Consider the following 13,437-nt stretch of genomic DNA (forward strand, 5'->3'; position numbering starts at 1 on the left):
ACATCTCTCCAGTTTAGAGACGTGGATGTTGTGTGGGACCACATCGAAGGCTATGGGCGAGTCCAAGGAGATGATGCCAGTTACACTTTCCTTGTCCACCAATGCTGCCTCTGTGTCACAGAATGCCACCACCTGTCAGGCAAAACTATGTGCCCTTAGTGAGGCTACGTTAGATGTCTCCATCATCCTCCCTGTTTCCCACGTGCATTGATATGCCCTCCAGGAGTATCAGCTCCATGATCTCACAGGGCACAGAGGTGAGGCTGACCAGTGTGCAGTCCCCTTTGTCCTTCTGCTCACCCTTTTAAACATGGGGGTTCTGGTTCTCCTTTTCCATTCTCTGGGGGCTTCACCTGACTGCCGTGGCTTTTCAAAGGTGAAGGAGAGCGGCACAGCAACTTCACCCAGCAGTTCCCTCAGGACCCTGGGATGCATCCCATCGGGTCACACAGATTTCTGCACATTCAGGTTCCTTAGATGGTATCAAACCTGATCTTCTCCCACGGTACGTGGGACAGCTGCTGCTCACTATTATCCTATGGATTTTTTTCTTCAGCTGCCGAGCTCCTTTGCAGCAGCACTTAAAGGACTTCTAGGAATTTTGTTGGTGTTTAGAAAGAAAAGCCAACGTTAAAAAACAATTCCGCATGTATCTAAGGATACAGAAGCAGCTCTGTGATGTTAAACAGCACACAAGGACTACGCAACCGAGCAATTAAAGGACGTATTATGTGATGGAACACTGACAAGTCATGGGCACGCATTCACGGTTCAGCTGCACAGTTGCCGACTTGTGAGAGTTTAAAGCTACCAACTGTCACTGTCACACTGCTGGCATTCATCGGTCCTGGACATTCAGCTTTCTCTGGGGGATCCCCTGCTCTCCTTCAGACATTCCAGTCCATCGTTGAATGGAAGCCCCAATGCACTGATATTGCCAGTGACAACGGAGGGGTGAACACGGCTCCTGCACACCTGACACACACACACAGCGCCCGACTCGGGTGGGAGAAAATACAACCACTGAAAAGCTCCTGATGTAGCTGTAAGCGCCTGCGGTTCTGCTATCTCAGATACACACTAATTGCACTAAACAGCCAAGTGAGACTTTCCCACCTCTGCAATTAAGTAACCTGAGACCGGCCAGGCTTAGAGAATTTAAATAAAACAAAACGAAACCCGCTTCTGACTGTGCTGTTTGCACACCTGGAACGGGACCCCAGCAGCGCCACGGCGGTGATTTCAAGCATCGTTCTGATGTGTGCATGAAAACACAGGGGCCATTGCCCATACAAAGGGAGATACCCAACGCAGCAACCTGCACTATGGGCATCCAGAAGTAGTAACCGACATCAGCACCTCGTATGTTTCACCACGTGTAATCCTCTTTTATAAATAAAAGCAACCCTCTCAGCCTGCACCAACATCCTGAAGTTTGCCTCAGACTGCCACTGTCCTCCACTCACACACTGCAGGGATGGACCACAACACCTCAGGCAGATGCCGACCCCTGGGGCCAGCATGAGACTCTGTCTGCAGGGAGAGCCTCGTGACCTGCAGCTCTGCCAGCACTCAGCGCTGCCCCAAAGAGCCCCTTGCAGTCAATACTGTGGCTCCCAGCACAGCAGCTCATCACCATTTCACTGCTGGAGCATAAAGCTGCAGAGTTCAGCCAGTCGCCAAGCTTACCCTGTGCACAGGCCGCCCAACAGAGAAGCAAAGAGCAACCTTCGAGGCCTACTCAAAAACACTCCCTGAGCCTAAACGTTACCCCAGGATTCCCAAATATTTGAGCAGGAGAGAGATACCTCTATGCGCTCGCACATGGGTCTGGAAACAGTTGTAATACTTGTATTTCTTCCCACATATTCCACACTCATAAGACCCTGAAAAACAAGACAGAAAGGTATACATCACCACATGAGATCAGGAAAAACAGCCTCACAATTTACTTATCCATAAACCGGGGACAAAAGAATGCAGTTTGCAGCACAGTGACTTTTGGAAGGCTCACGGATTTAAGTGCAGGAAATCGCTATCCCAGACTCGATTCCTTTTTCAGCCTCATTTAAGATTCCGTGGCGTATTACCCTGAGCTTACACCTTCGGTATAACTTTATACATTTGCTGACATGAAAGGGCCTCTCTCAAAATAGCACGGCTTATGATTTTATAATAATGACTAATATTTCCTACCGACAGAAATAACCTCCTGTTGCTTCTCAGTAAGTTCCTCGTATATGGGAAAAGGAGCTCCGACTGCAAACTGCAGGCAGTGCGTTACCGCCGGGCAGGCAGCTCCAAAAGCTCCCAAGAAATGTACAGTGCACCCATTTCTCAGCTCTGAGGTTTGGTAAATATCCACCCAAAGGAAACCAAAGGGCACAAACAGGACCTGGGGCCTTTTTAAGGAGAACCCCATGAGCTCGGCAGTCTCTCTTCTCAATCTGCGCATCTAATTCCAGCAAACACACATTTGCAAACAGTCGTTTGAAATGAGACCAGAGGAGCAGGGCCGGGAGAATCGTCTGTAACGGTGCAATCCTGCAATGAATCCCAACTCTCCTGTTCGTTGGACGGACAGACACAAACTTCCGCGGATTTGTCATTGAAGACAATTCAACCTTTCTTGCAAACAGGCCATAAATCGGCCTTTCAAGCTCTCATGTGGCATCTCTCAGCTGTCCATCAGTGGGCGAGAAACCGACCCTGCACGTCCCCACCCACAGAGCAAGGGCAGCACCCAATGCAGGAGGTGACAGCACCCAATGCAGGAGGTGGGACAGAGCAGGGCTGAGGTGCGGCTCAGTGTGAGCAGAGCTCCCTTCCCACGGACACACGTGCAACCTCGGAACAACCTTTTCCTGACCGTGGGAAACAGCCAAACTCAGAGACAAGCCACAGGTGAGAGCACAACATTCATACACACGTCCAAACAAACCCCCCTGAGCATCACTGTACAGCAATACTTACCAGCGCCAATCAATAGGAAGGAACAAAATCAGGAGTGCTTTCTGAACACACTACGCTCACATTCTTTTCTTCCCACGTCCTGTTGCTTACAGCTTGGGAAGAAAACAACCCTCCTTCCATCAGAGCAGCACCGAATTCCCTGCCCAGCATGGCAGCATCACTGCAGGCTGCCCTTTGAGCTTGAGGACACTTACTGAGTGATGCTGAAACAGGCAACTCGCTACAGCCCGATGCACAGGAGCACACATCTGACCTCATACACCCTCCACACTGAAGCCAGCTCGCTGTGTCTCAAACTGCTCCACGGCCTCTTAATTATCACAGCTGATAAATCACCAACCTTCACAGTTTTCTTCTGCAAACTCTTCCAGCTGGAGCCCCATAGGAAGCACAGCCAGAAGATGAGCAAACATGGGCCCTACCAATCTGTAGCTTCACACAGCAGCTGAGGTTCAGCTGTACCAACAGCAAAACGAGATCAGCACCCACCTGCACCCTTAGAGCAGCACTGTGCACATACAGAGCACTGGGGGGAAAAAGGTCAAAAGCAGTGAGGGGTTCTAGGCTGACTTTTTTTCCCTGCGTTTCCTGTATTCCTCCCTTCCTCTGCAGATGGTCTAACAGCACATAAGTGCATCTTCCTGTGCAGAAGTTCTTCAAGAAGAACGTAACCCCACACAAGTGACTGCAGTGCAGCCACAAAACAAAATGCACGGGGGGCTCTGCCTGGAAGTAAGGACAGGAGGTGGCCCAGGATATCCCACGGCCACACATTATCCCCCTATAAGCACCGAGGTCTCACGTGCAACCTGGGGTCCTCCAGAGAACCTCTCCCCACCTCCTGCATGTGGATGGCAGAGCAGGATGACCCACGTGGGGACAGGGAGACAACCCAGCAGCACAGCCAGGTGGGGGCGGAGGTCCAACATGACAGAAAGAGGGACGATTTGCCACAATAATGTGTTAAAGTGAAGGGAAGGTAAAGCAAAGGAAAAGACATCACTTGGTAAGGTCTTATCAAGTGTAAGACCTTCTGAGTCTAAGTTTACCTTCTGTAAAGCACAGACCATGCTGGGAGTTCCATCAGCCCTGTATAAAGCTTCTCCTCATCATCTCACAGGTAACTCAGCCCTTCGAAACACCAACACTGAGGTATCCCCAGCACTGCACAGTGACCCCCCTTCTCTTGATTTACAACACCAATACTGTTTCATTTTGCTCTCCAACTCAGTTGGCTCTGAGGTGAACTTCTCAGCCTCCCTGCCCTCCCAGCCCTGCTGTGCCCAATGCTGATGTGCTGGAGCTACTTGAATGGCCGTGGCTGAGGCCAACATGTGGAGCTAAGAAGAGCATGACAGGAAGGGAGGAGCAGGGCTGCTGCCTGTGCTGGGAGCAGCAATGTGAAGGCACAGGGCCGTGGCCTGGTGCTGGGAGCAGAGGGACCAGCTGGCTTCCTTTGCTCGGGGTGCCCCAAGGGGGAACTCATGTGGCTTGTGAGATTTCTGTGGAGAAGCAGATGAGAAGCAAGCTGTCCAAAACCACAGAGATTAGCACTGCGCCTTCAGCCGGGCTGGGAACCTCCTGCTCAGCCACCACGAACTCAGAACAGTTTGGAGCAGTGCAGAGCTCAGGGAGAGACACGGGATCCTGCAGCCGGGCACAAGGCGGGTGCACGAAGCCTCATCTGATGAGAGCACTGCAAGAGAGCAGCCGAGTTGGGAATCTCCATTATAAACTGCTGGAAGGAGCAGACACAACCAGGAGGACAGCAGGGTCCTGCAGGGTCCTGCAGGCGATGTGTGGCTCAAAACGAAGCATAAACCCTGCAGTGCACGACGCAGCACAGCCCCAGCAGATCCTCACAAGACAATCCCCAGCTAACGACACCCTCCTGGGTCTCTTCCCAACAGTGAGAACAGCCACCAACAAAAACCAGGAGGAAATCAATCATCAATGCCTCTTTTCCCTCCCTGTGCAAGACAAACCAACCACAACAGCAACACCAGGCAGCTCAAATTAGCTTCCTCCCTCCAAGTAAACCTGGTTCAACTCCTCTTCTTTGTATCAGCAGCTGCCTCTGCTCTCAGTGGCTGAGACCTGCTCTACGCCACAGCCAGAGGAGGAAACCTTCCAGCAGGAGCAGAGCCTCTTCCAGGACTCCACAGCCTTCCCTGCTGTGGTAGCAGAGGACAGTGTGATGTTCACAGGGAGAAGGAAAGGATTCTTCTCATCGCAGCTGTAGGTGGGGTGGGGACAGAAAGGACTGCCTTACTGTTTTGGAAGTGGTGCACCACAGCCTGCTAACAGCTGAAATCATTGCCACAAGGTTACAAGAGAAGCAAACAAATAATCAGCAAACTGTAAAAAGCTGCTTTGACTCTAAATCTAATTATTTACAGGAAACACTTGCTGCCTCAAAGCAACCCTCCTCACATTCCAACTTCCTCTCCTGCTCTTCTCTTCACCTACAACCATCACACCTGGCAGCAGCCCTGGCTTCACCACGAATTTTGTTCAACTGACGGACAAGTGATTTAACACATCAAAAGACACGATAATCCTTCTCTTATAGCAACCCTTATCTTGTCTGAGTCCTTGGTGGTGATCAGATACAAAAAGAAAGAAACAGCTTATAAATAAAGTCAGCCATCCTGAGGCAGGAACTGCAGTGCCCCTCGGCTCCAGCCCATCCAGCAGAGCCGAGACTTCAGGAGCAGCTCTGCAGAGCATCGATGGTTCCTGTCCCCACACCACGGGCTGTGTGCACTGAACGATGGGATGCACCGACCCACAGCTCACCGACCCACAGCTCACCGACCCACAGCTCACCGACCCACACCTTACCGAGTGTCTGCTGGTTGCGGACCCCTCCGATCACCACGCAGATCTCGGCTGGCACATCTCCCGGCCCGTCCTTTACGTTCTTCTTGGAATCTTTGGTGTCATCCTGCCAGATCACCTCCTCGATGTAGTCATCCGGTACCTCCGTTTTCACCTTCACCTCAGTCATCATTCCAGCCTCTTCACTGGGTGAGGACTGAGATGTCACCGAATCGGAGCCCTCCGCTTTTGGGCTCCGCGGGCTCCTCTTCAAACACTCCCTGAATAGGGGGAAAACAGGAGAAAAAATGAGTTCTAATTTTCAAGCATTCGCTTCTAATGACTAGAACTTAATCAAAGGTACTTTTGCTTTATGCCATTTCTTTAAAGTGAGTGTCTGTCATATAAGGTAAATAATAAAAATACCGCCAATACTGAAAATAACCTTAAACATCACAAACAGCCTGAAAACAGCCTGAATCACTGAACCAGACCTGTCAGGTCCAGGACCCCAATGTGGGCAGTCCCCATTTCCAATGCTGTGCCAAGAGCAGCCCACTCATGCACCATTCCAACACACAATGCAATAATAATAAAATAAGTTGTACAAAATCAGAACTAAATACATAACAAGAGCTTGGACTGTACAGACTGCAGATCTGAAGGAGCCTGTGATGTTACTTGGAGTCATAAACAATCAAAACAGCTGACAGGAAAAGTTGTGAGCAGAAGCAATAGACAAAAGTAAGTGAAAAAATAGGCTGAACTTTGGGATGAGAGTTACTAGACCATGCAGAAGAGAAGGAAAATCCCACTGCCTGGAACATCACAGGAAGTCAGAAGAAAGCACAAATTAACGTGACAGAAAAGCAACTCCTGCAATGCTTTCAGATTCTGGTTACAGAGCTGGAAGACAAATCCAAACACGGCAGGTGGAGGGGAAGGCGCTCAGCGGGTACGGCTGGGAGATGAGAGGAGAGGATGAAGGAAGAGAACAATCTTCTGCAATAATTACTGCACAACCTCCTACATGGACATGGAGCTGCTATCTCAGAACGGGTCAATCACATCCTATCGCCAGATATTTTATTATTCATCCCTTCATTCTCATTATGGAATGAAATGTGCAATTAATAGCCCCTAAACAGAGCGAATTAGCCTTGACCCGCCATAGCAATCATTCCCATCCTCCTCACACACGCTTCCCTCCATACTCCCAAAATCATCCAGGGCTTTCACGAGCGAGAAAGATGAATTAAGACAGAGAAAATGTGGTTGAAAATTGGAAGTTCTTTATGGTAATATTATTGGATGTCCAAAAAGGTCCATCAATCTCAGCAGACAGCAACGCCACCGAGCGCCTGCTCCAAAGATGAGGCAAAGGCAGCAGCCAGGAGTGTGTACAGAGGGTAGGATCAGCTGTAAAACAGCCACACAGCAAAGGCGTGAAATGCAGAACACTGATAAAGGCAGTGAGAGCTGTCGGTCCTGGGGAGACCCATCCTCCCACTGGGGGCAGGGGAGGAAGACCAAAACCAAAGCAATACAGCTCTCACAGGTAAGCAGAACAGCAGTCTGTAAAAGCTGGCTTTTCACCTCAAATGAAGGTGAAACAGCTCAGTTTGATGGCACAACAACCTGTACTGGCCAGTCCTGCACAGAGCAACACAAAAATCAATGCAGGACCCGGGTGACATGGAAGTAAGAGCCTGCAGAGCCAGCAGTGAGGTTATGCATACAGCTTTCTGAGCAGACTGACAGGAGAAACACAGATCTTCTGACAGTGCCTGGCTTTGCAATATCCAGACATAAATCGGTACAAGGCCCACAGAGAGAAACAAGCCCAGTGCAATAAGGTAAAATGCTGTCCTCAACATGTACTGCTCCTGAGCAGAGGCATTTCCAGAGGGCTTCCAAAGCAGTTGATTAAGGGCAGATTTATTCATGCTCTGGAGTTAAATCTGACATCACTGCTGCTAAAATTGACCCAAGGAGAGGTGGAGTCGGAGAGCAAGGCTGTGAAAGGGAGACCAAAACTCAGTCACTCTGGACAGCAGCAACAAGTCCAACCTGCATTTAACATGGCACGATGTCTAGAGATACAAGAGGCTTTTTCTTGTTGAGGAGGCAGAAGCTGCTCACACCATCACTCAACAGTAAGCTTGGTTGCTCCTACCTGTGAGCTACTATTTCACTTTCCCGAACAGGCCTTATAGATTTTAAACACTGAAGAGACAAACAAACATTGTATGTGTATGTGTCACTCCTCTGCCTAAGTAGGTCACATAGCCAATTACTGCATTACCAGCTCCACCATCTCACAATGCTCATTTCAACACCGCTGCCTGCTTTGATCATCAGACTTTCATCTTCTGATGACGATACGGCCACTTTCATGTCAAACACAAGCATGCGAAGGCAGAAGAGATTTAAGGAGGTTTGATGAAGAGTCAGCATGGGGAGCTGGACAGGTACGGGTAGGTACATCTTCCTGAAACCATTTAGATGGAGCTACAAGCCTCCTAAAGGCTAAAGCTTTATCAGCCAGACAATGCAGCAAGGAAATAGGCAACAATGCCTCGTGAGCAATGCTCTTCCAGAAGGGAGAACCAAGGAAGAGGGTGGCTGCTTGCAAGTCTCTGCCCTGAAACTCCATCGATGAAACCAGTGATCCCCTTCCAGCCAGTTTTCTGCCAAAGAAGGAATGGAGGGGAAAGAGGTGCACACTTCAGAGCTGCAATACGGTGCTGTTTTCATCTCTGAAGAGTATTTCTTTCTGGCTGTGATAAGCGGAACCCGCAATGACTGAAAGCAAATGGGACCCGTCAGCTGCTGCAGCCAGAAGAGACTCGCATTTGCAGTTTGCTTTTCTGATCTGGAGTAGCATCCTCATAAATAATGAAAGTGACTAAAAGCTACTTAAAAAACACACACTCCTCCCTTATGAAAGAATGAGGGAAAAAAACCAATTACAAAAGGACATTTCTTCCAGCTAGGAATAATTTGTCATGTAATTCTCTGAAGACAGCAACAGCAACATGCATGCTCAGTGCTCCCTTTTGAGTGATCTGTGATTGCGTATGTACTCAGATGGCTTCTAATGAGGCTATTTTTATAGCACACATCCTGCTGAGCTTTTGGGGAGGAGCAAAGTGAGATCAACGAAGAATCGGTCTGCAAAGTCAGCTCCTGTGTATTTTCTCTCCAAAGGAAAGGAAAAGGAAGCAAACGTGGAGGAGGACCATACTCTGAATCAACACCTCCAAAGAAAGCTCTTCCTCCCCAGCAGCAAACATGGAGCACCCACAATTTCTTCAGGACTCCATTCAAGCTGGAAGAAGCACAGACACATCACCAATGCCCCAACAGCAATGATGGCAACACCCAGCTCCCCCATGGCCAAGCATGCTGTGTTCCCTTCTACACTACTAAAACACTATTGCTCACTCCTAGGTTTGCTCTTCTGGTCTGCAGGAGCAAAGAGATTCAGAAAAGCACAGTAATTAGGATCACACAGCGGACGCTTGTAGGGCCGTGCTTTGCCCAGTATCACCAGTGGGACACCACAACTCGCCTTCTCAAAACCAACGGGCAGCTGGCTGATGTCATGCCAGATGAAAAGGCCTCGGCTGCCCAAAAGGAAAGGAAGCAAAGGAAGCAAAAACAGAAGCAACACCATGAATGAAACAACTGCCAACACCCGGGGAAAACAAAAAGCAGCATCCTTCATTTTTCCAGCTACCACGGTCCTCTCCAACACAGCCCTTCTGACAACAGACTGCTGCTGACAGCGTAGGAGGGATTTAACTGCGTGTTCATCCCTCAAGGGATGCTCAACAGCTCCGAATCCTTCAGAACAGGTAAACGATGGGACCAAACCGGGCTGCCTCTCCGCAAGAAAATAAACATTAAAACACAAACCAAGACAGCAATGAAGAGTCACAAAGAATTCCTCAGTTATTAGCAAAACAAATTCCCTGAAGTCCTTATTAGGAGCATCATGAGGGCGGTCTGAAGAGGAAAGTCAAACCAAATTAGAAAAAAGATGGCTTATCCAACAAAAAACAAACGCTCAGCGCTCGCCAAAAGCAAAAGAACCCAGTCTGATAAGAAGTGTGACAAACAAACAACGCAGGTTAAAAACTAAAGTTAAGATGATAATAGAATAGCTGCCAGCGTCTTTAAATTTTCAAGCAGGGTAATGTCAACAGAGACAAAGAAACTCAGGAAAAACAAAGAGAAGAGATGAAGGATTTATTCCTATCGGTGGAAGAGCTCCACGCTGCCTCAGAACTGACGGAGGGGGTGAGAACTGCCTGCAAACCCCCAGAGCTCCCAGCACGGCTGAAGCGCAGCCCAGAGCCAGCCATGAACAGGCAGCAATGGCACAGTGTGAGAGGAGTGGGATACAAGGGGCACGTGGGAGAGAGCAGCAGACAGGACCTCAGGACCAGGAAATCTCCTCAGCTGGGGAGCAGCACAGACAAGGCAGCAACGTCCTGCTGCTGGAGATGGATGGAGATGGAGATGTTAAGCAGCAGACTGTGGGCTGTATCAGGACAGCCCCGAGCTGCCCAGGAGAGCAGATGGCCAAAGGGAAACCAAGTCCTGGTAACCCCACTTTGCTGCACTGTGAGTGCGGCTCAGTGCTCCACAGCTCCAGAAGGAAGCGTTGCTCCACCCCACGTCACCAGAAGCTCTCCTGGGCTCTGACGTTTGGCACTGTGGCTTGTGCAGAAAATAAGTCAGTCCCACGGGAGCTGGGATGCATCTGTGTGCTGCCGCCCCTCCTTGCACATCCACGGCTCTCCAACCTCCTTTTGGGCTTCAAGGAAACATCCACGGGTTTCTCACAGTTTCTGTCCCCATCTCGGTGCAGAATCCAACTGTTTGCTCCTCTTCTATCAGCTGCTTGCTTTGCTTGTCGCTCTGTTTGTTCCTTCCTAAAGATGGCTGGTGAGAATCCTTCCGAGAGCACCAAGGCTATTAAGCACCCTGCCTAATTACTAATACTTCCCACTTTTCCTAATGCAGGGTGTCTTAAGCTCCTCGTGCTCTGGGACTGAGCATCTCCCAGGTGGTCTTTTAAACAAAAGGGAAACAGTTTAAACAGCTTTCCTTCTCAGAAACACTCACACACATCCCCTTCCTAGAGGCTAAAAGTAACAGAGCTGCTAAGGATGGCGTCTCTGCAGAGTACAGAGCGAGCAAAGGAAGGATGCCACCGACAGGGCAAAGGAGCAGCTGAGGAGGAGCAAAGTATATGCAACCATTTCTTGGGATGCTCTCCTCCAGCTGGAAACGTTACTGAAATAGTTGGTTTTTTTCACTCATCGTACTAAAATTAGAACTTTTTTTGAAGCGGTATCATGAGTGAAAGAACTACTGAAATCTGGGTACGGCAGACAAAGCAGCACGCACCATTTTCCCAATCTTGGTCTACCAAAACACAGCCTCTCCTGACAGCACCTTCTTGATGAAGACCAAAACTACCAGATGGCCTGAGCACCACAGCCTGGGCTGCTGTGTAGGGGGAAACTGTGCTGTATGAGAGCTGGGAGATGCCCATGCCCCAGCCCGGAGGGGCTGCAGGGAACTCCACCTCCAAGAAAGCTCCCACTCTCTCTGTGACTCCTACAACAGCGCAGTAAAGCCAAGACCCATCCATGCCCTCACAGCCAGCTCACAACTGCAGCAGGTCTGGGATTTACCTGCGCTTTGGGCACGGAGCACAGCTACATCTGCGCTGCAAGCGGGCTCCCCGGCTGGTGACAGCCCTCGTGCAGACGGGGGCTGAGCTTCCAGTTGGCTCCGTTCCCTCCGCAAACAGATGCAGTTCCAGGATCGGGGTCTGATTTATTCAGCAGGAGTCTCGCACATTAAGTGTATTTAAGTCTGAAAACAAATCTAATGACTTTAAAATAAATAGCCAACAGAGGACGTGAAACTAAAATTCTTCCTTCCTCTGACACCCGCCATATAAACAGTAATAATTATATAAAACGTGTCTAACACATGACTACACAAGGCTCTGGTGACCAAGAAAAGCACGCGCTGCTTGTCAGACATAATTGCACATTTGGTTTTTCAATTATTTCTTGTCAAGATCCAGAGCCCACCATCTGAACGCTGACATTAATTACTGGTAAGTAGTTTGTTTCACACTGGTGTTAAGGAGATTCCCAGCAATTACCCCAAGGTCTGCATCCCCAAAGCTGCGCCACGCTGCCTGCCTTGCCTTCCTGCGAGCCCTAATGACAGCACGTGGGGCTCCCAACTGCTCCACCTTGTACAGACGGGGCTTCAAAGTCTTGGGGACCTTTGCACAGACAGCAGTGGGATATCCAACCCCCAGGAACCATCCCTGCTCCAGCAGAGCCCACATCGCATACAGCAGCATCTTCCAGTTGGGTTCCTTCTGAGCCCCTCCGCTCTTGGCACTGCGCTCCCACAGCTCCCATCACACAAGAAAAACACCAAACAAAGCTTCTTCGTTCCTGGCTTTTAATTTCCTACCTTTTAATTTTGTTGACTGACTCCCTTTTCTTGCAAAAGGAGAAAGAAGTCTGTGATCTGCCTTCTCTGGAGCGTTCAATAACACGCATAGGTTTGTCACGTTGTCTTTTAGTTGTCATCTTCTCCAAGGCAAACAGCCATCTCTCCTTTCACTCCCTTAAAGAGGAGTTTTTTTCCTACCCTCCTAATAATTCTCCTCGGTTTTCACGATATCCCATTAATAAGCACACAGTGAGGTACGGGATCCACACACCACTTAATAAGGCAGGAAACAGAGAGTTCTATCTGCCACCACCAATTCTCAGCTGAAAACAGCTGCATGCTGAACCAATGTTATTTCAAAGGCAGCAGCCAGGCCCGATCAGAGCTGCAGAGGTGATAAGATCAGAAAATTCCTGTGCCTTCGGAGCTTTTAACATTTACTTGAAACAGAATAAAATCAATTCGCTGTGATAAATAAGTAAGAACAGGAGCGACCCAATGCTGTGGTCACCACATTAAGATGGAGCGAGTAAACGGCTGGTACAAAAATACCAACAGAAATAAAGGGTAAAGTTGCCCTGGCAACCTTATTTTGCTTACACTTCTTACCGATAGAAATTAATAGTCAAAAGCTTACATGATAGCTTGCAATTAATGAGACACATTCAAGCAGCAACAACTTTGCCAAACAACCACCTTGCACTGACAGTCACTAACGGTCTGACTTCATCCAAACCAAATTTCAACCTTCAGCCACGGGCAGAGCTTCCCTTTAAATGTGAGCAGGTTTGGCTATGTCGCTTTCTGTGACCGTCCTTTGTTCAGGCAGGCAATGCTGAAGTGCATTTTGTTCCCGAGTTCCTTAGCCAATTCCTGGTTTTCCTTCTGGCGCTTCGTTCAGGCCATCCTGACAGCACACACCACTGGTGCCCCCTGATGAGTCTCCCAAAACTGGGAAAGCCTCAATTTTCTTCTGCATAAGAAGGATGATGGCACTGCCGAAATCCGCCCGCAGAGCCCCATCCACTGGGTGCCCCAGAGGTGTCCAAAGCCAGGCAAGTGACAGCAGGTGGAGGTGACACCAGGTTGGGGTGAAGCCTGACGAGAGCTGATGGCCTCATATTTCACCATCGGAGGTTCAGAGTG

General features: G+C 49.3%; 1 protein-coding gene across 11 annotated transcripts in view; it reads right to left on the bottom strand.

Annotated features, from left to right (window-relative positions):
* Window positions 1-13,437, bottom strand: part of ZNF618 (zinc finger protein 618) — a 91,346-nt gene that overhangs the window by 39,182 nt on the left and 38,727 nt on the right. For 8 of the 11 annotated variants that reach the window (XM_072352647.1, XM_072352646.1, XM_072352645.1 and 5 more), the window contains exons 3-4: window positions 5,818-6,074; window positions 1,809-1,886 (exon numbers count right to left, since the gene is read on the bottom strand). In XM_072352647.1, the coding sequence (XP_072208748.1) occupies window positions 1,809-1,886; window positions 5,818-6,074 (335 nt within the window). The remainder of the gene's footprint in view (window positions 1-1,808; window positions 1,887-5,817; window positions 6,075-13,437) is intronic. The other 3 variants (XM_072352651.1, XM_072352650.1, XM_072352649.1) reach the window with 1 other exon arrangement.

Source organism: Excalfactoria chinensis, chromosome 18 (genome assembly GCF_039878825.1).
Source record: "Excalfactoria chinensis isolate bCotChi1 chromosome 18, bCotChi1.hap2, whole genome shotgun sequence".
Taxonomy (NCBI): domain Eukaryota; kingdom Metazoa; phylum Chordata; class Aves; order Galliformes; family Phasianidae; genus Excalfactoria; species Excalfactoria chinensis.